At 45.2% G+C, this 27,376-nt stretch overlaps 1 protein-coding gene across 2 annotated transcripts in view; it reads left to right on the forward strand.

Annotated features, from left to right (window-relative positions):
- SLC38A10 (solute carrier family 38 member 10) overlaps positions 1-27,376 on the forward strand; it is an 80,209-nt gene that overhangs the window by 14,489 nt on the left and 38,344 nt on the right. For both annotated transcript variants that reach the window (XM_035104120.3, XM_088663005.1), the window contains 8 exons: positions 3,735-3,780; positions 7,081-7,174; positions 8,674-8,817; positions 11,013-11,137; positions 18,166-18,268; positions 20,555-20,737; positions 23,261-23,372; positions 25,473-25,579. In XM_035104120.3, the coding sequence (XP_034960011.3) occupies positions 3,735-3,780; positions 7,081-7,174; positions 8,674-8,817; positions 11,013-11,137; positions 18,166-18,268; positions 20,555-20,737; positions 23,261-23,372; positions 25,473-25,579 (914 nt within the window). The remainder of the gene's footprint in view (positions 1-3,734; positions 3,781-7,080; positions 7,175-8,673; positions 8,818-11,012; positions 11,138-18,165; positions 18,269-20,554; positions 20,738-23,260; positions 23,373-25,472; positions 25,580-27,376) is intronic.

Below are 27,376 nucleotides of genomic sequence, written 5' to 3' on the forward strand. Positions count from 1 at the left end.
AGTTTAATTTATCTGATATCCCTTTAATAACCCGTCTCAGCATAGGAAATCTAAAACATCTACTCAATGCCTCATTTTAGAACACCCAAAGACACTGATAGTTTAATATCTTAGGCCTATACCTCAGTCATACAGGAACTGACACCAGTCTTGAAACATTTACGTATCTATCTTTATATAAATTAGAGAGCTGGTTTGATTTAGTAGATAGAACATCTGGTCTTGGATCTAGAGTAGGCACCCCCAAACTACAGCCCTCCAGATGTTTTGGCCTACAACTCCCATGATCCCTAGCTAACAGGACCAGTGGTCAGGGAGGATGGGAATTGTAGTCCAAAACATCTGGGGGGGGGCGAAGTTTGGGGATGCCTGATCTAGAGGGCCCAAATCCAGATCCTGGCTCTGCAATGGATTTATTAAATGGCCTTGGGCCAGTTACTTGTCTCAGCCTTCATTCCTCACCTGTAAGGTGAGAATAATGACCTTTTTCTTGAGGAGGAGTGTAATAAGGACTGTCAAGTCCTTTGTATACTAAAGGACTGCATAACAATAATATATAACCGTAATGAGGTTATTTTGCTTTCCGCTAGCTTTCCCTTCGCTCCCAGGTGCACACCTTAATTTTTACCCTAATTAACTAGAATCCACCTAAGAGGCCTAATGCAAAATCGCAATACGGTTCTCTTCAATGTCACTTTTCCTTCTACGCGGGCACAAAAGTTCAGTTTTTGACAGAATCCTTCTGTTTACAAAGCGCTCCACTTTTCCACTGACTCATTCTCCATCTCCCCCCCAACCCCCTACTGTTTGGGTTTGCTTTGCTGCTTGGTGGGGGGGGGGCGCTTGTTTCTTTACATGCTGTTTTCTTTCCCTGCCGGTACATAGTCAGTTGTCTTCTGACACTGATGAGATGCCAGATTAAAATATGAAATGCTGATGGTCCTGCCTGCGCATAGATGAATGAGATTCATTTGCAAACTTAAATTTGCAGCCTGCTTTATTGCTTAAAGCAGGCATCCCCAAACTTCGGCCCTCCAGATGTTTTGGACTACAATTCCCATCTTCCCCGACCACTGGTCCTGTTAGCTAGGGATCATGGGAGTTGTAGGCCAAAACATCTGGAGGGCCGCAGTTTGGGGATGCCTGGCTTAAAGCGTAAGCCCAGGTATCTGCTTTTCTTCTTTCTGCAAAATAAGCCATTTATTCCCATATACCGGTGGGAAAGTGAGTTATAAATAACTTCTCCCACCAGTGGTCTTCTCATGTGAGCAGTGCCAGAGAAAGTGCTTGTGGAAGATCACAGTGGCTCCTTCTGTAATAGGGGTGTGCTGGAAACAATAAATCTGTTTTCACAAAAGTAGCCACTGCAGTCTTGTGCAAGGATGTCAGCACTCAGCATGCAAATGGACCGCTTTTGCAAGCAGTTTTTTCCCCGTAGATTGGTCAGCTCAAGTAGTGCATGGACCAACTCTGAGTGAGCGTGACTTTTTCAAAACCCTCTACTGAGTGAATGGCTGAGCTGGCATTTGGATCCCGTATTCCTCAGTCCATGATTTGCAATTGTTTCAAGGCCTGTTCTCTAATGTTCATCAGCACCAGGCACCAAGCAAGAGTTCCTCTTGTGGGCTGCCTCTGCCAGTTCTTTGGTGGTAAAAGGTAAAGGTAAAGGGACCCCTGACCATTAGGTCCAGTCACGGACAACTCTGGGGTTGCGGCACTCATCTCGCTTTATTGGTCGAGGGAGCCGGCGTGCAGCTTCTGGGTCATGTGGCCAGCATGACTAAGCTGCTTCTGGCAAACCAGAGCAGCGCACGGAAACGCCATTTACCTTCCCTATTTATCTACTTGTACAGTGGAACCTCGGTTTATAACTACCTGTGTTTACATCCGGGTTCCGCGGCGTCGGATGCGCAAAGCGTGCCTTCGGGGAGCAAATGCCTCTGTTTACGAATGCCTCTGTGGAACGGATTGCGTTCGTAAACCGAGGTTCCACTGTACTTTGACGGGCTTTCGAACTGCTAGGTGGGCAGGAGCAGGGACCAAGCAATGGTAGCTCACCCCGTTGCGGGGATTCGAACCGCCGACCTTCTAATCGGCAAGCCCTAGGCTCTGTGGTTTAACCCACAGAGCCAGCCGCGTCCCTTCTTTGGTGGTAGTTGGGCACAATTTCTTACCGGGATTCTTAAGGGTAGCTCAGTCAGTAGAGTGTGAGACTCTTAATCTTAGGGTCGTGGGTTCGAGCCCCACATTGGACAAAAGATTCCTGCATTGCAGGGGACTGGACTAAATTATCCTTGGGGTCCCTTCCAACTCTATGATTTTATAGGCAGAAGAGAAAAGAAAAAAAATCACAAGCACTTTCCTCAGACCTGGCCAGAGGATCTGGGCTGCGAAATTAGAGCAGTTAACAGCAGCCCAAAGTAAAAAGGAGAACACCTTGGTAACCAAACTTCCTGCTCTTAGATCCAGGTAGTTGAAGCCAGCCAAGCAACCTGTCTCTTGTAGCTAGGTTGGGCTTGCTTCAAAGGGAGCTTTTGAAAGAAATTTGAGGGAAGTGTTTCCCCCCTCCTTCCCCCCTCCCCACCTCTGAGGTATCTTAAGCCTGAAGGGGTAGCTTCATTCCTCAGTTGCTTGACTCAACAGATGGATCCCAAGTCTGCTGTTTAATTGATCCATTTTAATTGAAAGTATGCTTTAAAAATCAATCAATCAATACCTCTTTTGTAAGGCGGCATTATTTTTGGGCCTTCCATTGGAGAAGAATACGCCCTTTCTGTTGTCCTTATTCCCCTTTCTGTTGTCCTTATCCCTTATTTTATTACATCCTTGCGCTCGGGCGGCTGATCCTTTTTTTCCCCTTCTCCCTTTTTGCTGTTTTTATATGTGCAGAAAACATGCACATTGTGCAAGCCGAGGGGCTGAAAGCCCTGTTGCCTTCTGTAAACATTTCACATGAATGTGTGGCATTAGTAAGAGGCCCCGGTTAAAAAAAGGTTCTCTCCCTCAGAACCGGAGGTGGCAATTTCCCTCTTATCCCCATAGTAAAACGCCTTTTGAAAATACAAGCTGAGCTTTCCAGAGGAACGGTGATTTCAAGGATGCCGATTGCTTTGTGCTGCGAGCGGTGACCAGTGTATGAAATGAAAAAGAAATCTCTTGGTCAAATCCCTTTGGTGTGGGTTGTGAATCATGGATATTCTCAGGGTGGCTGCACATTCTGGGCACCATCTCAATCCTCCCGTCAGCTGCACAAAGTGGTTCAGTCATAATGGAGAAGGAAGGACTAAAAATGGGGACTTGATTGAAATTTTGCACTGCAGTAACTTTTTGCCACACAGTTTCTCATGCTCACATATTTTCTTTTTCCGCTCTGACTTTCTTCTTCTAATAGTTGCCATGTGTAACTCCTATTTAGTGCTGCTGAGTTGTTTTTTGTGGGTGGGTGGGTGGGGGGAGGGAGGGAAGAACCTGCTTTGAATCTTTCCCCAAAATTTGTTTTTATGTGGCTTCTGATTTGTGAATGGTATGCCAAGGCGTGGGGTGGGGGGCAGTCCCAGAGTGGCGGTGGGGTAGAAAAAAACTAATTCTGAAATACAAAACTAGCAAAGCCCTGCCTCTTGAATAGCCTCTGGTGGGTGTTGTTCCTTTTTTTTTTTTAACATGCCACGTTTTGAACATATGTTTGAATAATTGTGATGATGATGTGTGTGTTTTCCTCCCCCTTTTCTTTCTAGCCTTCCATGCCTATGGAAAACTTGGGAAAATGCTTGTGGAAACCAGGTAACTTTCTTTTCTTTTTTTTTGTCCCACTCTCCCCTTCAAGATTCCAGTCTTTGAAATTATCTGTATATAAATTATCAGTTCTGATCCCTTCAAACCTGGTGTTCCATTTATTGTTTTGGGCCTTGTGGGGTTTTTTTCTGCTTCTTCTGGCTAATTCCAGTCTCTCTCTTAGGGAACTTGACAGTATTTGCTCATATTGGTCCAACCTGTAGGGCAGGGGTGAAGAATCCTCTTCCGCTCCAGATGTTGCTGAACTTCCAGTTCCCATCATCCCTGAAAATTGGCCAAGCTGGCTGAGGCTGGTGGGAATCGGGAGCCCAACAGCTGGAGGGCCACAAATGCCCCACCACTGCACCTGGGATGGGCATTTGTAAGCACAGATTTCTCTTCTCAAACATCTTCCCAGCGTTCTGGACTCTCTAGCAATAGGTACTTATTGCTTAAGATCTGAATGACTGCCATAATTATTTAGGCAGAAAGGGGGGCGGGTGTTGTGCACATTTTAAGCTTCGGACAAAGCATTGCAATGCTCCTGTTAGGTAAAAGTAATTTAAACCCATCTGAATACGCAGTTGGCCATTTCAACAACAACAGGGTACAGTGGTACCTCGCAAGACGAATGCCCTGCAAGACGAATTTTTCGCAAGACGAATGCATCTTGCGATACTATGGGTGACTCACAAGACGAATTCGTTTTGCGAAAAATTTTTCTTGCGAATCGCGGTTTCCCATAGGAATGCATTGAAATTTAATTAATGCGTTCCTACGGGCAAAAAGCTCACTGGAAGGACAGATCGTGAAGCTGAGGCTCCAATACTTTGGCCACCTCATGAGAAGAGAAGAATCCTTGGAAAAGACCTTGATGTTGGGAAAGACGGAGGGCACTAGGAGAAGGGGACGACAGAGGACGAGATGGTTGGACAGTGTTCTCGAAGCTACGAACATGAGTTTGACCAAACTGCGGGAGGCAGTGCAAGACAGGAGTGCCTGGCGTGCTATGGTCCATGGGGTCACGAAGAGTCGGACACGACTAAACGACTAAACAACAACAACAACATGGGCAAAAAAAAAAAAGAAATTTCAATGCATTCCTATGGGAAACCGCGATTCGCAAGAAATTTTTTCCGCAAAACGAATTGACTCGTGGAACGAATTAAATTTGTCTTGCGAGGCACCACTGTACGTATAAAGCTGTTTCCTCGCATTATTGTGGGCGAGACCCTATAGAATTAGAAGTATCCGTTATAATTTTGCTTCCAACTCCCGCAGATTTTATTAGTTAAGGTGGCTGGAGTAAATGGCTTGGTGTTGCAGTCCCAGCATTTTCAAGCTGGAGGTGAAGGGGTCCATTTGCTTTGTTAGGAGGGTGGGGCTGCCCACCCCATTACGAACCACATATGATGACATGGCTTTCCACACAGGGGAGAGCTGCTCAACGCTCCGGCTTTGGTCTGTGTAGAGACTTGTGCATAATTCAGTAGGCATGGCTTTTTATCCTGTCTGTGATTGCATCCCCCTCGGTAGAGCCAGGATGTCACTAGATCATATTAGCAAATTAGCTAACAATGATAATGGCGCGATGCTGCTGTCATTGTTCAGAGGTCTTTGCTTCATATAACCAAAACTTTTCTCCTATAAGGATGTTGCTCACTACATCTTTAGCCTTGGTTTGCCCCAGAGTTTAAACTGTGGAAGAGAAACCTGGGGCAGCCTTCTGACTTGTCCTGCAACCGTGGACGTGTGTCCCTAAGACAGTAAAAAGAGGGGCTCTGCAGATAGATCAGGATGTAATTTGAGTGCTAGTGGCATCACCGAGTTGCTTTTTATGATGGAGGTTCTTCAAAGTGGGAATCCATTAGCGTGCTGGACAGTCATGTGATCCTGGCTGTCTTCCTTATTCCCAGCTGCTAAACTGCTTTGAGAGGTGACTAAAAATATTCTCAGCGCTTCGTTGCCGTTACTTTTCTGTGTGAGCAATCGCTATAATTGCTGTGGGGATGTTATACGATCGGAAATGGGAGGGGAAGTGGTCCGTGCCGCTGAGAAAGGGAACAGGGCACGGGTTCCCAGGATGATCACTTAATTAAAATGTCCAACCTCCCCAGGAAGGGGGTGAAGCCCAGCCCACTCTGTGGAGAGTGGGGCTTCTGGCTTGGTTCCTCCCACCCCCGACTGTGTGTGATGATACACTCACTCACACCCTCCGAAAGTGTGTAAGTGAATAATAGCTCCTTTTAAAGCACACTCCCCAAGTAGAGTTTCCATTCCTGGCTCTGGAAAGCCAGTTAAATTAACATGCATGCACTTGGAGGCTTTAACCTCTTCGAGTTGTATCGCTGCTAGGGTGTCTCCTTTATTAGTGTCTCATAAAGCCGAAGCCCCGCACCTCCACTATGGCCCTTCCCGTAGCCTGACATTATTTCATAAAACAGTTGCGTGACATGAAAGCAGTTGCGCAAAAGAAAAGCGTGCATGCTTTTCAAAATGTCGATCTGCAATTTCTCCATTCTCTTCTGGTGGAGCAAAGTTTGCCATTGCGCACAAAGTGTGAAATGGGACTGTTCGGGCTTTACCCGCGCTACTAATCAAAATGTGCCACGTGAGACTGGATTTAGGAAGCGGTTAATTTGGGGCTTATGAAAAGTTAGGGAAGCAGCTTCGGCAATGTGCTTTAGAAGACCATGTGGCCTACATGTAAGATCCTCTGCGACTATAGGTGGTCTTTGTTGGGTTCTTTAGAGCAATACTCACTATTAGGATCATGCTATTTGTGCAGGTGGGTCTGTTTTTACTACCAGTACATAGACTGCTAGCAGTATTGTTGATGTATCCTGAAACATGGCACCATTATGGCTCACTAATAAATTTGGCCCGGCGGGAGTCCCATCGTGTTGCTTTTTTTCACTTTACAGGCCTAGTTCCCCCCTAGGCTGCCTTTCTTAGACTGTGCCCCTGGCAATAGCAGATGTGGACGTCTTCGTTTGGATTAGAAGTTGGTGTCAACCATATTTCTGTCGTTTTGTGTTTGTTCACTGCCTACGTTAAGGAGCATGAAGCTCAGGCACCTGATATACAGAATCAATGCTTCTCCTGAAGCTGTCCTTTTAGTGAGGTGGTGGGAAATTCACAGCAAAGGTGTCTAGGGCATCAGTAGTGGATGATGTTACTGTTCACAGTGTTTGAGTGCTGATCGCATCTCGAATGCAGCCGTTAGCACATACCTGGCATGTAATAAGGGCTGCATTCCAAGGGAACACTCTGCTTTGGAGTGACCTGCCCATTTTTGTGCTTTTGCAGTATGATTGGACTGATGCTTGGAACCTGCATCGCTTTCTACGTTGTTATTGGAGACTTGGGATCCAACTTCTTTGCCCGGTTGTTTGGGCTCCAGGTAAGCTTGCTTCGTATTGACCTTATCACAAGTAATTCAGAACATTTCCCCTTTCCTGCTGTTCTGCGTACGTTTTTGCTTTTGAATGCGTCCTGCCTGAACAGTATTGTTGTGATGCAGCCAAGTATCTCTCCAGCCTGCCGTTTTCAAAGTTAGTAGCAAGCAAGCGCTGAAGCCACAGAGCACTTTGTCCCACAACAGTCTGATCCAAGGCAAACTTAACTCCCACATATAAGTCCAAGGGTCAGCCCCAAATGGATATTCTGCAAGTGTTCGGTTTCCTGCGCGTTTCCTTTAGTTTAGTAGTAAGGCTATCTCTTTCTGTTTATATAGTAGCTACACTTAGGTTCAGATCCAAAAGCATTTATTGTATTAGCCCATGGAGCCCAGTAGAATGCGCTTAAGTGTGTGCACCCACCCATCCCCGTTGTTGTAGTGTTTTGATTTTCTCGTTTAGGAAGTGTTTTGACTTGGTGGTGATGTGAAGCAAGACTAGGCAGAGCTGGACCTGTAACACTGATGCGGTCGACAAAAAACGGGGAGATAGCAATGCTAAAGGACCATAGGGGACGTCTGTGGCAGACCTGGGGGTGGATCCAGAATTTTTGAGAACCGAACAATACTTCGGGGCTATAGTGTAAGCCTTAGGAGGTACCCGGCTTGTTTGTTAATCTCAAAGCTCCAAAAAGGAATACACAACCGGATTGTGAATTCCCTGGCAAACCGGGTCAAGAAAGTGCAAGCACTGATAGCATATCTGCTGTTTGCCTTTTCGCCAGAGGAACAGTTGAATTCCCCTTGGGGAAACAGGGACCAGAGAACAATCTATAGGGGCAGGGGGAGGCCAGAAAAGCTAAATGGACATTCAGTAGTGTTTTGGCACGGTTTTTATCTGCTCCGGCCTGATGTAGTTAAGCTCTGATTAAGGAGCCGAGAAGTTTAAAAGATGCGTCATAAGCAAAGCCAAATTAGGTATTAAATATTTCTAGGCATTTCCAAACCTCCCGCTACAATAAATACCAAAAAAGCTGCCGGTTAATTTTCTGGGTCAGAATTTCCAAGACTTCCATCTCTTCCTTCATCCCCCCCCCCTTCCCCTTTCTGCAGCAAGGTTAGTTTTCATTTTATTTGCTGGAAGTACATAAAAGATATTCAAATAGGTTGCGTTCGGATTACCATTTAAAACAGCCAACAAGCTTTCGCTTTTAAAACGGGGCTCGGTAAGAGCTTCGTAGAGCAACAGTGGCACCAAGTGACTATGTAAGTTAATCACAGAACGCCCTGTGGGAAGCCGCTTTGCCTAGCAAGCCGGCCTTTCCTTTCCTTTCGGAGTGAATCTTAATCTTGGTGTATTGTGGGTGGGGAAGGCTTGCTGTGTCTTATATTGTGTGTGCATATGTTGTGTTTATGTATGCATGGTTTATATATAATTTGCTGGGCATCTGCCCCCCCCCGAGATCCTTTGGATGTTTTCATTGCAACTCTTCTTCCTCTTCCAGGTGAGCGGCTGGTTCCGGGTTGTCCTGCTCTTCATCATCTCCCTCTGCATCGTGCTCCCGCTGAGTCTCCAGAGGAACATGATGGCTTCCATACAGTCCTTCAGTGCCATGGCTCTGATCTTTTACACGGTGTTTATGTTTGTGGTCAGTATTAATGACTGGGAGGCTTTTGTTTTCCTCCGTGGCTGGCGGTTAATTCATCTTAGGGAAACCGCAATACAAATTTTTAAGTTCCATGGTGTCCCAAGCTTTCCTCGTGGGTGGGCTCTCGGAGGACATTCAAATGGATGCCAGGTCTGCCTGTTGGCAGGAGCTCATAGGCTCGGGGTTTCGATTTGAAAGGCTTTCTGTATTTAGTGTTACTGGCACTGCTGGGTAGAGGGCGACCACTACCAGTAACAGAGAGGCTGCTTGCTGTCCTATGTGGCCACAGACTTGGGAATGTGTCTTCTATATACTACTTAATGCTACACATTTTTCCAGGGAGATTATGCCATGTCCCCAGCTTCTAGCAATTCAGCACATTTTATATACCACAGTGCACTATGGGCTCTTAGGCCACACAGATTGCAGAAGAATCCCTTGATTAATTTCCTCGCTTTCTCTCACAGAGTGTATATTATCAGGGTTCGCTTGTTGAGGGTTTGGCAGGCCCTCATGCCCTAAGCCAGTTGTCAAATTCCCCTGAAGCAGGCATTCTGCCTTGGCCTCTATCCCCACTTCACATCTAATGGCGGTCCTAGGTTTTTCTTGCTCCCCCCTCCCCAATCTTTCCAGCCACCGTGCTTCTGTTTGGGAGATAAAAACGTGTCTTCTTAGGCCACATTCTAGAAATAGCATATAAAGTTGCATGAACTCTTCTTTAAGATGCTGAATGAAAGCAAGGAGGTAGGGAGCTTGTGGCCCTCTAGATGTTGCTGGACTCAAGCTTCCATCATTCGCAACCATTGGCCAAAGCGGCTGGGGTCCCAACTCCATCCGCAAGGCCACTGGTCCCCCATCCCTGGGATACTTGGTGCCATGTAACAAAGCTGGTGATGTTGATGTAAAGATGCAAAAATATTCAGGAACTCTTGCCATAAACATAATGCATACACCATGGGTAGGCAAACTAAGGCCCGGGGGCCAGATGCGGCCCAATCACCTTCTCAATCCAGCCCGCGGACGGTCCGGGAATCAGCATGTTTTTACATGAGTAGAATGTGTCCTTTTATTTAAAATGCATCTCTGAGTTATTTGTAGGGCCTGCCTGGTGTTTTTACATGAGTAGAATGTGTGCTTTTATTTAAAATGCATCTCTGGGTTATTTGTGGGGCATAGGAATTCGTTCATTCCCCCCCCCCAAACATATAGTCTCCCCCCCACACAAGGTCTGAGGGACAGTGGACCGGCCCCCTGCTGAAAAAGTTTGCTGACCCCTACACCAATGCTACTTCACATGGTGCTTTACAAAGTTTTGTAAGTGTGCATGCAATGAGTGTGTATTTATCTTTATATACACACATATATCTTTCACACACACACGGAGAGAGAGGTCCCTGCCTTCATGGAGCTTACCTTCTGAAACGGAGAAGAAAGACAACCAAAGCAGCGAAAGGAGAGGCCAGGGTAACAAGGGGGTGAATGTGACAAATACAGATTGTACATACTTAAATTCGGAACCGGAAATGAGGACTAAAGCGCTTAAACAAAAGTCCTCATAGAAAACAATTCTGAAGGAAGGAAGAGAGATGGCTCAGGAAGGAGTTCCACACACAGAGAGGGACAGCTAAGGAGAATAGATGAGTCGTGTTAGAGAGCAGGAGATGTTGGGGAGGCTGAGGATGATCGAGTTGGAGGAGCTGAAGATTACAAGAAGGGTAGGGCGGGAAAGGGGATCCAAAAGATACCATGGGACAAAGCCCCGGAGCGCTTTAAAGGTGAGGCCAGGAGTTTGTCCTGAATGTGGGTAAGGGATGGGATGCCAGTGAAAAGCTTGAGTAGCGTGCAAAGCATCCGTTTGACGGCAGAATCGGTGGAGAGTAAGCCTCAGTTCTCTTGCCACCCTTTCTGTGTGTGTGGCACACTTAATGTGTGGATCCTTATGAGAACTGTAGTTTAGTCACTCACCTTGTGCGGGCGGGGGGGGGGGGGGAGGGCAAGGCCTACGAAGACGTGACACAGCACAAGGCCTCCCCCAGGGAGGAGGCTCACACTCGCAACCAAACGGGATGCCTGCCCCCTTAATCGTTTACACGGCACTCGTCTGGTTGTTGCAATCTGGCTTGCTAGACGATGGTTTGGGTTTGGCGTCTCCGTTGTCTAGATTGTAACCTCTCTTTTCTTTTCCTTGGCTGCAGATCGTGCTCTCGGCTTTCAAGCACGGCCTCTTTGGCGGGCAGTGGCTGCAGCGGGTCAGTTACGCACGCTGGGAGGGCATTTTTCGCTGCATTCCTATCTTTGGCATGTCTTTCGCCTGTCAGTCGTAAGTACCAGCAACTTCAGCTGCTTAGAGATTGCAGGGTGGAGCAAGTTTTGTTTAAGGGCAAAGGGTCAGGGTGGCCTGTACGGGATAGATACCATCTGGTCCCCTCGTCTTCATTTTAATCAAAATATTTTACAGCCCACTGAGGTACAGCATCTGACTGGGTTGTGACCCTTTTGTTACCTAGCTGGGAGAAGGGGTTATATTTCACTCTGGAGTCATTGTGCTTAAGAAGCTTCTTGTTCGTGGGAGGCAAATACACCCCCAGTGTAATTTTCCGTTGGCTGTCACGTCTCTTTACTAAGGATGGTACTGACCCCCATTCTAGATAGGTAACGAGAACTTAAGCGGACACAATTACACCGCAGTAGGGCCACCAAAGCCCGCCTAAAATGATTCAAGTGAGTGTCCTCATTAGGCATCACAACAATTTCAGCTAAGAGTATTTAAGTAAACGGAAACAGATCCTGGGTCAAGTTGACATTGCTGATTATAGGGTTCCTGTTGCTCTCTTGGGCTATCTATGGGCAAAGCTCTGCGCATTCTGTTTGTGCAATACACAAAACAACGGCTAATCCAGAGTTTGGCTTGAGGCTCTTGCCTTTCATTAAAACAACAGCAGCAACATGTTTTAAACCTCTCGCTTTGAGAGAAGAGGGTGGAGCTTTTGAGTCACTGACATCTGAAGGCTCAGAAACCTCAATAGTCCAAATGGGATCTCTGTTACGTAATGCAACCCCCTCCTGTGGCCATCCCTGGGTCCCATATTCAGTTTCTTCCTGACGGCAAACTCCTTCTCTCCTCTCATCCCTCCTTCCCTCCCTCCTTCCCTCTTTCCACCCCTCTCTTCTTTCTGCTTGCGTATCTCAAAGCCCCAAATCTGTCAATAAAAGTTAATCATGGAAGCAAATGCTGCGCATTGGCACAATCTATCCTGGATGGAAAACTTGTGGGTTTTTTTTTTTGCTGTAGCACATGCATCTCCTTAGTTTGTGGGGGTTTGTTGTTGTTGTGACAGATGGAAGCTTTCATCCACAGATGAGTCCCATTTACATTCTGATAGCGTCGTCTGATTTGTGGCTTCTCTGAAAAGTGACCCAGCTGAAAACATAGGTGTGTGTTCAGCTGGGGACCTGGGATGGGCAGTTAGCATTAGTTTGGCATGGCTGGGCTCTTCACCTTTCCCCCCTGCTTATTATGTCTCTCAGCTAGAACATGCCTCACTCAGTTTTAAGTGTCTCTGCTATAATTGGTGACAGAAGGGTTGATTCATTCTTTTGTAGCTGTACCTAGTTACCACAGCAGGCTTTTCTAAAATCCAAAATTGTCCTCGTTTTTTCTTGTGGCGACCATTCAGTAACCAACCTTCATTTGTTGGGAGTTGGAAACACAGGAAAATTATACGTTCTGGACTAGTATATTCACATATCTATCTAAATATAGATTGCTACACCACCAGTGTGGCAAGCCAAACCGAAAGCTTAAACCTATAATTTTCCCCAAGGGCAAGAATAACACACACTTCTTGGCCCGTATGATGTCACATGCGGATGAATCCCAGAGTAGACAGGCTTGCAGTCACTGACCTCTCAATTCACACTCCCCCCCCTCCTTTTTCTTCTTCTAAGTGACAAGCATAAGACCTGAGTTCTTTCCCTCTAGAGGCGAAAAAGTAACATGCATCGGAATGCCAGTTGCTATGGCTTGTGCAAGCCTACTTTCCTTGTGGTGTTGGCTCTTTCTGGCATTGAGGCTTGTCATTGCCAAATTCAAAGAGAAACGTCTTTGCCCCCCGCGAGCGTGCCATATGGTCTAACAGATTGTGCATGGGGCAGGGAGCCAGGAAGCATAGAAATGTAATATTAGCTCTGCTACAGCCTTCCTGTCTTGACCTTAGGCTAGTCTCCCCATCACAACAGCTTGTTTGTAATGTGAACAATGGTGGTGTAACCTTTGAGGCAGGGATTTCACACAGAAGTATGGTGGATCCTTGAGTGAACGTCCCAACCTAGGTGGCCGGCACTATTTTGGGGGGTGAGTCTAACACCACTGTCATTCCTGGTGCAATGGAAGACAGCACCATAAGGAAAGGTGATCAGCCTTATTTCTACTCTCACTTTTATGAGTGTTCACCCATAAATCCGTTCTCCTGTTTCCTCATTAATTGGTAAGCCAAAAGAAAAAAAGAACTGCACAAAAACATGCATTTAAATATGGTGGTACCTCGGAAGTCGAACGGAATCGGTTCTGGAAGTCCGTTCGACTTCCAAAACATTCTGAAACCAAGGTGCAGCTTCTGATTGGCTGCTGGAAGCTCCTGCGGCCAATCGGAAGCCGCACGGGACGTTTGGGTTCCAAAGAACGTTTGCAAGCCGGAACACTCACTTCCGGGTTTGCGGCGTTTGGGAGCCAAAACGTTCGACTCGCAAGGCGTTCAGGACCCAAGGTTTGACTGTATGTATTTAAATACGTGGTTTAAAGTGGTGCTCTTTAAAAATTACGCATTTCGATACATTGGTTCAGCCAAGAACTATGTCAGAACATTCAGGAAACGTGAAATCTGGGGGTGTTAGTCAGTTCACACTGGAATTTGCAAATGTCAGATTCCTCAAGCATTCCTATGTAGCATAATGGGTGCTGTGTATTTTTAAACCTTTGCTTTTGAAAGACTCTGAACACCCATCTTGAAGTCGACCACACTGTGCTTCCTTTTCCCTTCTCCAGTATGCAGTGCACGTCCCCATTTCCAGCCGAGTAGACTGGTGGATGGCCATCCATCCTCTGTAAGATGAAATGAGACTCAGATACCTAACTGTGATCAAATACTCCAGCTGCTTGGCCCCTGGGGCCTCTTTATTTTGCAGGATTGGGCCCTTTTCTCTGAGCTGTGTTGCTTGCCGCCCATAACGAATCTAAAAATAATGCTGCAAATGCACCCTTTCTGTTTTCTACACGCAAGGGATTTTTTTTTCCTTTCCCTTTTTGGTATGGCAGAGATGAAAATCTGTTAACAAAAGAAATAGCACTCTCTTCATCAAGAAGGAGCTGCTGTTTCTCTGTATCAGGTTCCGAAGCTTCTTGTTTGTGCTCTTTCTCTCCTTGTGTTCATCTTGGGAATAGAGAGATAAATGTAAAGGGCATTTGGTCTAAATATCTTCCTTCCGTCTACCCCGAGGAGTGGCGTTTATGTGATTGCAAGTGATGTGAAGAAACCTAAGCCAGTAGCATACAAAGTGTTTGTCAGACAAAGGCTTCTGCGCCTTGAATGCCTCGATCCTGGCCTGGCCCTCAGGGTGGGCTTTTTAGCTCAGAAATAAACTTTGCACACATTTAGGGTGTACTGCTTGTCGTGTGTGCTGGAATCCCGAGAGTCAGGGTGGTTTGGTGTGTGACTTGCCTTACTGGTTTAGAGGACTTTTTACAGCTGTATCTGGAAAGCCAAAATGTCTTGGATGATTGTTCATGAAGCAGAGGCAGTAAATGAGTTTGGATCCTTCTGACTCCAAAATTACTCCCTTAAAATATATAAGATTTTCAGCTCTACCGTGTTTCTCATATTTTAAGGCATCCCCAAAAAATAAGCCATGACAGGATTTCAAAGGGTTGGTGAAAAATAAGACATACCCCGAAAATAAGCACTATCGCAAAGCCCCGACCGAGCGAGAGGCGAAGCCGCGGGACCCAGCAGGAGCTCCCTGCCTGCTTCCCCGAGCCGTAGCGCATTGGGGGACAGAGCCGAAGATCGGCGGGCGCTCCTTGCTGGGCTTGACAAGCCAGGGAAACAGCGCCCGCCGATCTTCGGACCTGTGCTGTGTGACAGGCGGGGGTGGGGGGGAAGCGGAGATCGTTCTCCGCTCTCCCCCCACCCCCGCCTGTCACCGAAGATCGGCGGGCACTGTTTGCTGGGCTTGACAAGCCCGGCACACAGCGCCCGCCGATCTTCGGCCCTGTGCTGTGTGACAGGCGGGGGTGGGGGGGAAGCGGAGATCGTTCTCCGCTCTCCCCCCACCCCCGCCTGTCACCGAAGATCGGCAGGCGCTCCTTGCTGGGCTTGACAAGCCCGGGAAACAGCGCCCGCCGATCTTCGGACCTGTGCTGTGTGACAGGCGGGGGGGGGGGAAGCGGAGATCGTTCTCTGCTTTCCCCCCACCCCCGCCTGTCACCGAAGATCGGCGGGCGCTCCTTGCTGGGCTTGACAAGCCCGGCAAACAGTGCCCGCCGATCTTCGGCCCTGTGCTGTGTGACGGGCGGGGTGGGGGGGAAAGCGGAGATCGTTCTCCGCTCTCCCTCCACCCCCGCCTGTCACCGAAGATCGGCGGGCGCTGTTTGCTGGGCTTGACAAGCCCAGCAAACAGCGCCCGCGTGCACTTTATTAAAAAATAAGACATCCCTTGAAAATAAGCCATGTGTTTTTTTGAGGAAAAAATTAATATAAGACATGTCTTATAATATGAGAAACACGGTAGATGAGACCAAAAGTCCTTCTAGTCCAGCCTAAACGGCCTCGGTCCTTTATACCTGAAGGAGCATCTCCACCCCCATTGTTTAGCCCGGACACTGAGATCCAGGGCCGAGGGCCCTCTGGCAGTTCCCTCACTGCAAGAAGCAAAGCTACAGGGAATCAGGCAGAGGGGCCTTTTCGGTAGTGGCGCCCGCCCTGTGGAACGCCCTCCCATCAGAGGTCAAGGAGATAAACAACCTGACATTTAGAAAACACCTAAAGGCAGCCCTGTTTAGGGAAGTTTTTAATCTGTGGTATTTTAATGTATTTTGCTCTTTGTTGGAAGCCGCCCAGAGTGGTGGGGGAAACACAGCCAGATTGGCGGGGTATAAATAATAATAATAATAATAATAATAATTTTGTCGACCAGACAGTAGCCTCTGGAGAGTTCATAAGCAGGGAGAGGTGGTGCTGTTTGTTCTGCAGTACTGAGTGATCGTAAGGCAGGCACCCCCAAACTTCAGCCCTCCAGATGTTTTGGACTACAATTCCCATCATCCCTGACCACTGGTCCTGTTAGCTAGGTATCATGGGAGTTGTAGGTCAAAACATCTGGAGGGCCGCAGTTTGGGGATGCCTGTCGTAAGGTATGCTGCGTCTGGATACAGATGTTCCACTTTTGCCCATTGCTACATTGCTTGTACTTCATAGAATGCTTCCCTACTTCCTGTTGAGCCTCGGATCCAAACTAGATGTGAAAAGGGAGATCCATGAACAAGACCTCTTGGGTGTTTTTGTTTCTTTGTTTTTAATTAATAACATTCATGGAAGACAGGTATTTGAATAGGGGTCATGTTGCTGGTGATGAGTGGTTATAAACCAGGCACCCCCAAACTCGGCCCTCCAGATGTTTTGGGACTACAATTCCCATCATTCCTGACCACTGGTCCTGTTAGCTAGGGATGATGGGAGTTGTAGTACCAAAACATCTGGTGGGCTGAGTTTGGGGGTGCCTGTTATAAATCTTTCAGTCTCTGCTGTTTTTTGTGGCAATGAGCAAAGAGCCTTGGGAGGCACATTTTTGTTCTGTTTTTAATAAAAAAAATTATTGGTTTTTACATTTTTATCTTATTACAACATGTCCAATCATCAAAATTCCCCCAATTCTCCCCCCCCCAACTTCCCTCAACTTCCTCTTCTGGTCCCATCCCCCCCCCATATTAACTCCCCCTGTTTGCTTTCAAATATCTTCATATGGTATCTCTATATTAATTGTTATTGTCTCTTATCCTTCTCATCTTTATAGTTTTTATACTTATTTTTTTGTTAATTGTAAGGGTTTACTCAAACCCTGCTAGTGGGTTCAAATCTTTACATTGTTTCTGTTGTATTTACAGAAACAAAGCAAAGAGGCACCGTTTTAATTGGAAATTACTTGGAATTAATTGGAAAGTTTGGAACTCCCACCCCCCACCCCTTCAGTGCCATGGTCCTGAATTGAATCAGCAAGGGCCTGTGGTTGCTATTAACTTCACATGTTCTTTGGATCTCAGTTTGTTGGGAATGGCAAGGCAGAAGACGCTGCTTACAAGTGACTTCTTGTTGGAGATCACAAGAACTTCCCTAAGATTGGATTTTCACACGCAACTAACACACCTAATCTTTGGCGTTCCCCCCCTACCTTTGCTGTGTTATTCCCCACTCAGTATACAAACATATGTGCAGAGTTGGTCGTATTGACAAGCAACATAACAGTGGTGATAATAAAGGTACCTAGATAGATAGTATGACACTGCCGTTTTCTGAACTGTTCAGTCCTCTGAGTGATGGGGAGCTAAAAAAATAAACAAATCAGCTGCTAAGCAGAGCTAAGGATTTCCACACCACCACCCTACTTTCCTGTGTGGTAGTTTTTATAAGTGCTTCTATCCTAAATGACCTTCCTATCTACTTACCCTCTCAAGGTGTCCCTTGAGTGTTCAAGAGCATGCGGTCAAGTCAGGCCCATACATTCTCTGGCTGCTGTAATAAGCCGTACACCTGATGTTAGGAAAAAGCTTTTCCATGTGCATAAGCACCCAAGCCCCATGTAATTGGCCCTTCCGCTTTTCTGTGAGTTGCGCTCAAGCGTCAGTGCTGAAATACGACAGGCGCAGTGTTTAGTCTTGGTTGTTTAACTTTTCTCTTTGACAATATGATGCTCTAGCTCTCTTCCCGCTCGTTATTCTGTAAACACCGCATTGCTTTAATTATCAGCTCTGGGTCCTCCAAGAACAATAATCTGCAGTGTGCTGTCTGGGGCTCTGCCACTGGTGTCTGAGGCAAACAAGCGGTCATTCACGTTGCGACATTTTTATTTTTAAAATATGTGAAATATTTACATTGCACATGTGGCAATGGGAGGGAGGGAGCAGGAATATTTGGGCACCACTGAAACTTGTGAGTGTTCAGAAACCTCTTGGCGTAAACTGCAGTCGAGAGGCAAGTGCCTAAATTCCATGCGAGGAAGGTGTCAGCAATCACACTGTACCGGCAAGGGAGGATTTCCTGACACGTTTTAACATTTTCCTCCCTGCTTTTTCTGCAGCCAGGTCTTGCCAACCTACGATAGTCTGGATGAGCCGTCGGTTAAAATCATGAGTTCCATCTTTGCCTCGTCACTAAACGTGGTCACTACCTTTTATATTACGGTAAGAAACCTTTAAAAGCAACAACAACTCCTCTTTGCTCCATCTCCTTCCCAAAGTGAAAAAAATATGTTTTGTAGAAGCGTAGAAACAACTGTGGAGACATTTTCTGCCGTGTGCAATAGACATTCTCCGGGGACATTTCCAGAGCAGCAGAGACATCATTGGGAGTATGTGGGGGGGGAACCCTTACTCTTATTGAACAGTTAGAAAGATAAAGTTTTAACATGATCCATACCTACCAGAGATGCCTCTACAGGTACTAGAAATACTGGGACTGGCAACAGTAGAACTTGTTTCATCAGAATCTTGAGATCAGGATGAGCATTACAAATCTTCCTTATTTGCCCTTTGCTGCTCTCAGAGTTAGGGCTGGTACATGCCTGTGAAGGGACAGGAGGAGGAAGAAGTGGTGATGTGTTCATCACAAGTTAGTCATGGATGGAGAGACGGCATGACACCTTGATCTGACATCAACAGAGTTGAGAGAGAATTGGCTCTGTGTACAACTTGGGGGGAAACTCAGAGGAAAAAGTTATCAAATCTCTGGCGCTTTTCTTGGGAAAAGAATGGAAGAAGTGTAAATGGAAGAGATGGGGTTTTTTTTAGATAAGGATAGAAAACCACGGCAAACACAACAGGAAATGGGAACGGGAGTTGCAGAACTGGGTGCGAATTAATGGATACATAACAGGGAAAGAGCTATGGAATAATATCTCGAATCATAGCAGAGAGGCTCTTGTATGGACGAAGGCAGAGATATTTATTATTGTTTAATATGGAGGAATGGCTGTTGAAGTTATTGGAGGCAAAGTTGATACGTTTGGCTAGAGAAAAACAACTGCCGACATTTATTAATAATAATAGTTAGAGAACCCCTTTTGGACTTTTTGTGTGAAAAGAAAATGAATTGATTTCAGACATTTGAGTCTCAAGATTGAGAAAATATTGCTTAACAGAAAGTAGAACAGTTGGATATCATCCTAGAGTGAATGTTTCGAATAATTTATTTTATATAACTGACAGATGGAAAATTGGAAGTTAGTTAGTTCATTCCTTCCTTCTTTTCTTCTATTCTTTCCATCTTTTTTATCTCCTTTCTTCTCTTTCCCCCCCCTTTTGTTTTCCTTTGTTGTCCGCTGCTCTGGGCTGTTATGGGGTCCAAGGATTACACACACATGAAAGTGGTGGATATATGGAAGGACCCTGAGTGAGACAGGGAAGGGAGAGACTGGGAGAAGAAAGCAAAGCTCCCAGGTGAGAGAGCATGGAGGGTCCACCACTTTCTGTGTGAGACAAGGGTTAAAAGCTAACTTTGACAGCAGACTCTGCACTTTCTTTTCTCTTTCTTTTTCTCTTTTTGTTTTCATTTAGATTAGCGTTGCTCCTTTGCTGAGCTGTAGTCGCTCCTCTCCTCTCAGTACCATCAAACTATTAATACCATTGGTTGGGCTTGGAACATGGGAATGCAATGACTTGTAACATCATCATCATCATCATCATCAATCATCATTATTCAGATTTTTATCCTGCCCTTCCTTTGTAGAGTAGCCTGAAATACTTCAAAATAAGCTTGTTGGCTACTAGGAAAACATGATGTACGCCATGTCACATAAAATATATCACATAAAAGTCAATTAAATGTAGAGAACATCATGACAAGGGAGAGTTGCTGTTTTGGGGTTGGTTACTTCTACTCCCTTGGTTACTATCTTGACTTCCATAGCGGTATTTGGAACAGTCCAAGGTCATTATCTCTACTCATGATGATAAAAATGTGGTCATGGCTTGAAAGTGAGTGTTCGCATTTGAGATGTCAGGGAAAATGTGAAGTTATTGCAATATTGTCACTTTTTGGAAGGCATCCTTACATGTTGTCATAGTCAGGTGCTTGGAATGACTTAATGTCACCCCACTGCTTTGTATCATAGTAGAGGATTTGTTTTACTCTGTCATAAATCAATTCCGCATCTGCTCTTTTAATACCGCATGCAATTCTGGTCACCCAGCCTTGGGAAAGATACATTGGAATTTGGAAATGTATAGAGAAACCCAGCAAAAGTGATGTGAGATCTCAGGGTGGTTTTTTGTTTTGTTTTGTTTTGTTAATGAGCCAGAGCATAAAGGATTTGGACTAATCAGTTGGGAGTGTGGGATAAAGATGTGATTAATTGAAGATAGTCTTCCACTGTCTTGAGGACAGGCCCAAGGGACGCCCAGTTTTCTATTCTTTCTGTTGATCAAACGTATGTAACCACTGAAAGTAATTCCCCTTTCCTCCTTGGACAGGTGGGGTTCTTCGGCTACGTGAGCTACACCGGAGATATTGAGGGGAATGTGCTCATGAACTTCCCATCGAATGTAGTGACCGAGATGATCCGTGTGGGGTTCATGATGTCTGTAGCTTTTGGGTTCCCTATGATGATTCTGCCCTGCCGGCAGGCATTGAATACCCTTCTCTTTGAACAGCAGGTAAAGTCCTTGTGGTTCAGTATAGTTCCTTGTTCTTGACTTAACTGTGATGTTTTTAGGCTTCCCCCACCTTAAACCAGGAGCGTCCTCACATCTTTGCCCTTCTCTGTTGTCTCCCCTCCCCACTTTGATCTTCCACATGAAAAGAATGAGCAAAATTACTCCCTTCCAGGCTTAGAGTTGGTGGTCACACTTAGCTGCGTTTTGGTCTGACGTCTCCTCATTTCTTCATCACCAGGAACGACGAAGCAAGATTTGCTATGTTTGACTAAAAAGGAGAAAGTGGTTATGTTTCTATGGGAAAATAGCATTAAGTTCTGGTCGTTTTCAGGGTGGTCAGGGAGAAATGGTGATACTTGCCGCAAGCCTTCCTGAGCATAACTATAGTGCCTGTAGAAACAGCCGCAGGCTATTATTATCCATTTATTTCAGATGATTGGGTGCCCTAAAGTAGTATATGACCTAAAACACACTGAACTCTATTGCAGAGAAACAACATGGTATCAGACCAGCTATCACAATGTGACCAAATCCTAGGGTAGGGATGGGGAACTTGTGGTTCTTCAGATGTTGTCAGACTCCGACTCTCCTCATCCGTGGCTGGAACTGATGGGAGTTGGAGTCCAGCAATATCTGTAGGACCACAGGTCCCCCCCTCTAGTATAGGGTAAGGAAGTGGCAATTACTTCCTTTTCTGTGCCTTACACCACTTTGTTTCCCACCCTGCTATATGGAAAGCTGTTCTGACTCTTATGCTACTCTAATGCAGTGTAGTCCCCTCCTTAGGTTCCTTGTGTTCTTCTGTGTAACAACTGTACATGTAACAACTGTACATGAACAAATACACATGATGTAACTAGCAAAGTAGAATTATTTCTGCAGGTGGATCTTGGCCGCAGGAACTATTTTATGACTTCTGGTTCAAATATCTGCATATTGGTTTGAAGTATAAATGTCACTTCCTGCGATCCTCTGTTTTGGAGAAGAACTCACTTCCAGGCCATGAAAAAAACCTTTTACACACATTTAAAGTTGGTTATGAGAGCTATGATAGGCATATAAAGACAAAATCAAAATCCAACCTACAGCATTTGAACAGGAGACACTGAGTTTTTTGGGAGCAATAAGAGGGTTGGTTTCTAACATCTATAGGTAGCTTTTGGAGTCTGACAAGGAGTCAAATGACTTGTTGCATACATTAGGGGATAAAGTTTAGATAGACGGATGGAAATAAATGATGGGAATGCTCCATGGTTAAAGCCACTATATAAAACAACATCTGCCACTGCCAGAGAGCTGTCATTATATAAATGGTATTTGACAGTGATGAAATTATCCCTGATAAACCCTAATCTTTCTCCTATATGTTGGAGAGTGTTGGGTGTGAATGGTACATACATCCACAGGTGGTGGGATTGCCCCAGATACACGTGTTTTGGAAGCTGGTATGCTGAGAGATAAGTCAGATTGCTGGTCTTGGAATATCTTCATCTCCAACTTTGGTTCTGTTAAATATGTTTTTTGGATAGAAATTTAGATCATGATCATAAAATGCTGTTAATTCTTTTATTCTCAGCTGCACAAGCAGTGTGTAGCTCAGAACTGGAAGACGCTGCAGAACGTAAATATTGAGCGACAGTTTCAAAATGTTTGGCAAGGTGTCTTTAGAGAAATTAGCCCAAGAACTAAGGGTAACCAAGGGACAAAAGATAAAAGACTCATTTGAGAAAATAAGGGAAATGTTTATTGACTTTGCAAGTGTAAAGGATAATGCCTGCTCCCTGCCCTTGATATACTCTAGACCAGGCATCCCCAAACTGCGGCCCTCCAGATGTTTTGGCCTACAACTCCCATGATCCCTAGCTAACAGGACCAGTGGTCGGGGAAGATGGGAATTGTAGTCCAAAACATCTGGAGGACCGAAGTTTGGGGGTGCCTGCTCTAGACTATGGGCCTTTTGAATTATCTCTTCATCTCAAAACTCTGAAAGGGAAGATCCTGTAAAGAAAATATAAAGGAGAAAGAAAGCATTAAGATTATAAGTAGGTATAGTTAATTGAGCTGTCTCAAGTCTTCTATGTTCATAACTCATTCTCTGCATCTGTTCTGCTTGTTTCATTCTTAATCTGTATCTTCAAAAAAGTTCAGTAACTATTTAAAAACACACACAACAAAATCAAAAGATGAGAAAATCTGCAATTTAGTACAGTAATCCAAATTATGCTGACCAGCAGTGGCGATCTCATAGCCTTCATGATATTGCAGGCTGTGGTCATTAAGCCATACTGGTATGGTTAATTTAGAAATTTACAGGTATAAGGCTTAGGCTTCAGTGGGTAATGCCCACATCATATAAAATCATTGACTGGGAATATTGGGAGGAGACTGTAATTTAAATGGTTCCAGGTGTGTAGACATCAGAGACAGGTTCCCAGAAACAGAGAGGCAAATCCCTTTTTGTCTAAATAAAAAAATATATTAAAAGAACTGATTGATTCATTAGCCTTTTCTTTTTTTAAATAGCAAAAAGATGGGACATTTGCTGCAGGTGGTTATATGCCACCTCTCAGATTTAAAGCCCTGACACTAGCAGTTGTGTTTGGAACCATGATTGGAGGAATCATGATCCCGAATGGTAAGTGAAATCTGGTTCTTAATTAGTTGCATTTCCACTCTCCCCATCTCTAGTCTTTAGGGTTTGTAGCAGGTTTGCATGCCTTTAGGCTACATTACACATATAAAAGCCTCCCGTGAAGCCTCTCTATGAAGATTTAAACGCGCATAAAATGTATATTCAGTTATTCTGAAATGCACATCGTTTAGTTTAATTATAGCTACTGAAATCTACCGTATTTCAAATAGGAAAGTTTCATAGTGCTTGGAGAAGATGCTTAGATGCTAGGGACATTCTACAATAGCTGATTTTTTAAAAAAATATTTTGTGTTGTATCTTTGTAAACCGCTTAAAGATTGTTTTAGTTAAGTGGCATATACATTGTTCAAATAAAAAACAATATTGGCACAGTCATAGGAAATGCCTCTCTGCAGGTATTTACTGCCTTTGCTTGATGCTTCAGTAGAGACTAGTCAGGAAGTAATTTCTGGTCATAACACAGTACAGGGAATGAGCGAGTCTTTATGCATAGTTCAAGCCATTTAAATGCTGCAACTCCCCCCCTCCCCCCAGTGCAATTTAGCACAGTTAGATGATAATATTGTAAACATTTGTAACTGCCTTAGATCATGCATTACAGTATGTGGGTGTCGATAAGCAGCCTGCTACTAGCTACCACCTCTTGAGCCGATGATTGTGGGTGTTGCATAGCGGCATATGGTATTATAAGTTTAAATATGTGTCTGTGTGCTGTTTCTTTATACCTCTGCATTCAGAGATGTGTATCTGTGCACAGAACTGGAGTGATTATACTTCTGAATGTTTGCTTATTATCGGCGCACCATTTTTTTCCTGTTTGGCTGTGCCCTCCATGTTTGTTTGCACCCATTTATTTTGCGTTGTTATTCCCAAGGATTTTTATAGTTCTGGGACATCTTGCTTTGAAATGGCCATCGTTCTAAATAGGACTAAGCCTAGCTTAATATTCTGTTCTCTAAGCTGCTTGCAGCCATCTTGGTATACATAGTACCGACGAGGACATCAAATATCAATATCTGGTCATATATATTTGTAGGGAAGGCAGAAGGAGCACTGAGCTACAGAGGGGTTTATCAGATTTCATGTAAGCAACTTAGCCAGGTAGAAAATTGGATCAAGATCTGCATAAGGTCTGGGAGCCAGTGCAGTGTAATGGTTAGCGTATTGGACTAGGACATGGGATATCAAAGCTCATATCCCTCTTTGGCTATGAACCTCACCCAGGTAGTGATTTTCTCTTGCCCTAGCCTGCCTCACTGGGTAGGATTAAAAAACAAACAAACCTGAGTTGTAGAAAGGGAGGGGTAGAAGGAATGGGGCAGGCTTCCTCAACCTCAGCCCTCCAGATGTTTTGAGACTACAGTTCCCATCATCCCTGACCACTGGTCCTGCTAGCTAGGGATCATGGGAGTTGTAGGCCAGAAACATCTGGAGGGCCAAGGTTGAGGAAGCCTGGCATAGGGAAAAGGGATTTCCTGGCTTTTTAGTTGCAATGGGTAACCACAGCCAGTTGTCTCAAGGTTTTGTCTCGATTCAAAGCTCCAGCATGAAGGATGAAGTTCTACACCTCATGATAACCTTAAGAAATCCAGTCTCAGAGAGTGTATATTCAAAATTCACTTATCATGAATTAGTTTCCCCTTAAGTGTCGTTTGTCATCCGACCATACAAACCATCAGGATGCTTAGAAGTGTGCTTCCCACGCCCTTCAACACGTACTTAAGGGGGAAGCAAGTATTCTAATCCACTTTAGTGAGTGTGAGTATGCCACTACGGGTGTCACTTCGTCACGCTAAGGAATGCAGAGCGTAATGGCGTGATCTTGTGCTGTCACTGTCAAGTGCATTACAATCCCCGTGTTACCCATAGCCATATGGGGGGGGGGGTTGGGGGAAGGCACATTCTTCACCGTCCTGCTCATGAGTGCTCAAGGAGTGTCTGATTCGTGCTAAGTGACCTTAAGCTTTTGCCTCCGGACTCCCTTTGAACCACTGACATTAAAGGAACAGTTAACTGGAACGCAATCTCTTGTCTTGGCTAGAGCTGTTGCTCACAATTTGTTTGTTTGTTCTTCTTTGCCAGTGGAGACCATCTTGGGCCTAACAGGTGCAACGATGGGAAGCCTCATCTGTTTTATCTGCCCAGCTCTCATTTACAAGAAGATCCACAAGAATGCCCTTTGCTCTCAGGTCAGTGCTGATGCTAATTGACTCCTACCCCGTTCCCAGCTTGCAACAGAGCCTGGGAACTTGGTTAATTTCCCTGCAGCCAAGGAACCCAATCAGACCTCCTGTTCCACATGGGTGGGAGACATTGCAGTCTGACTTTGAACACATAGTTAGCAGTATGTGTGTGTGTGTTTGTGTGCATGCATGCAAGCACATATTTTAGCCTGGGTAACCTTGGAATGCCCCCCCCCCGCTTTTATCACTTGCAGCCTGAGAAGCACATTAATAGCTGCCTGAAGTCTCTGGGCCAGTGTGCTCCATGCCTTAGCACAGGCATCCCCAAACTGCGGCCCTCCAGATGTTTTGGCCTACAACTCCCATGATCCCTAGCTAACAGGACCAGTGGTCGGGGAAGATGGGAATTGTAGTCCAAAACATCTGGAGGGCCGAAGTTTGGGGATGCCTGCCTTAGCATTTCCAGCATGGAAATTGCATGCAGTATTAAAAGACCTTAAGAGCCCCACTTTTTCAACCTGGCACCCCTCCTTAGCATTGTGTGCCCTGTTGCTGACCGTTGACTTTTGGGTTCCTGCAAAACAACAACAACAACAACAACAACAACAAATTATTCATAAGAAAAGAAATTTACATACAGATGCAGTGTTGTTACAAGAATATATTTCTCTTTGTTCTAAGCATTTGTAATATAAAATGTCCTGATTCATTGAAAGACTGTTACTGTATTTACTTGAATGTAATGTGCACCTTTTTTGGCCAAATTACATTTGTGAAATTCAGGATGCACATTAGTTTTGGTGGCACATTTACATTTGCCAGCAAACTCTTTTTGGGTTTCAAGGTTTTGAAAATCGAGGTGTGCATTAGATTCAACTAAATACGGAACTTTCATGCCACTTCCAACTTTCTCCTCCTTCAAGACTGACTTCTATCTTTTCATTTCCTCCTCTACCGTGCTACTTTTTAAAAATGGAATTGAAATCAAGGTGGGCTTGTCATTCTCTCTGACCATAATTTAAACATTCTCAGGCATGCTGTCATTGCTCTGAGGTTAAAGGTCTGCTAGCGCTCAGCAGTGGAATAGGTTTTTTTTTGGGGGGGAGCCCTTAAATATGTAGGTTTATAAAATCAGTATAGAAGATTTTGTAGTGTCAGTGCCATGGATGCAAAGCTGCAATGGGGCATTGAAGTTACTTACCTGAGCCATGATATATCACAGAACTGGAAGGGTGCCTTACCTACGCCTTTTCATGCTTTCTCTTGGATGTATGCTGTATAAACCGAGAAGGATTTTTTGAACGACCTTGCTGTGCAGGAGCAGGATGTTCAAGCTCCAGGGATGTCCTGTTCCTCCACGACAGTATCGTGTCCAAAATATAATTTTCACCTTCCCACTTCTCCGGGAGATCTCAACAGCTTTTGCATCTCAAATGTGGAGAAGATGCAGAGGCTATTATTGAGACATGACTTTGCAGAGAGGCATTGGGGATTTGCATCGCTGTACAGAACTTGCTCATTCCTTCCGTCTTTAGTTGCCCCTTATCATTCCACCATGTGATCCACCTTACCTTGTGCCAGCGCCAAAGAGTAAGCAAGTTGGACAGGCCATTTGGGCCAATCGTTGGTCCTGTTCTAACACTACACTAACTATAGGTAGAGACTTGAACTCTAGCCTGGGTTTTTGAAGGGAAGGCGCATGTCTGTCACAAGGTTGAGCAGAAGACTTCCGCACAGCAAAATAAACACCTGCACGCACACACACAGACTTATATTAGCTGCCCAGAGGCAAGTGTCAGCTGC

Source organism: Zootoca vivipara, chromosome 2 (genome assembly GCF_965207765.1).
Source record: "Zootoca vivipara chromosome 2, rZooViv2.hap1.1, whole genome shotgun sequence".
In the NCBI taxonomy this organism is placed as follows: Eukaryota; Metazoa; Chordata; class Lepidosauria; order Squamata; family Lacertidae; genus Zootoca; species Zootoca vivipara.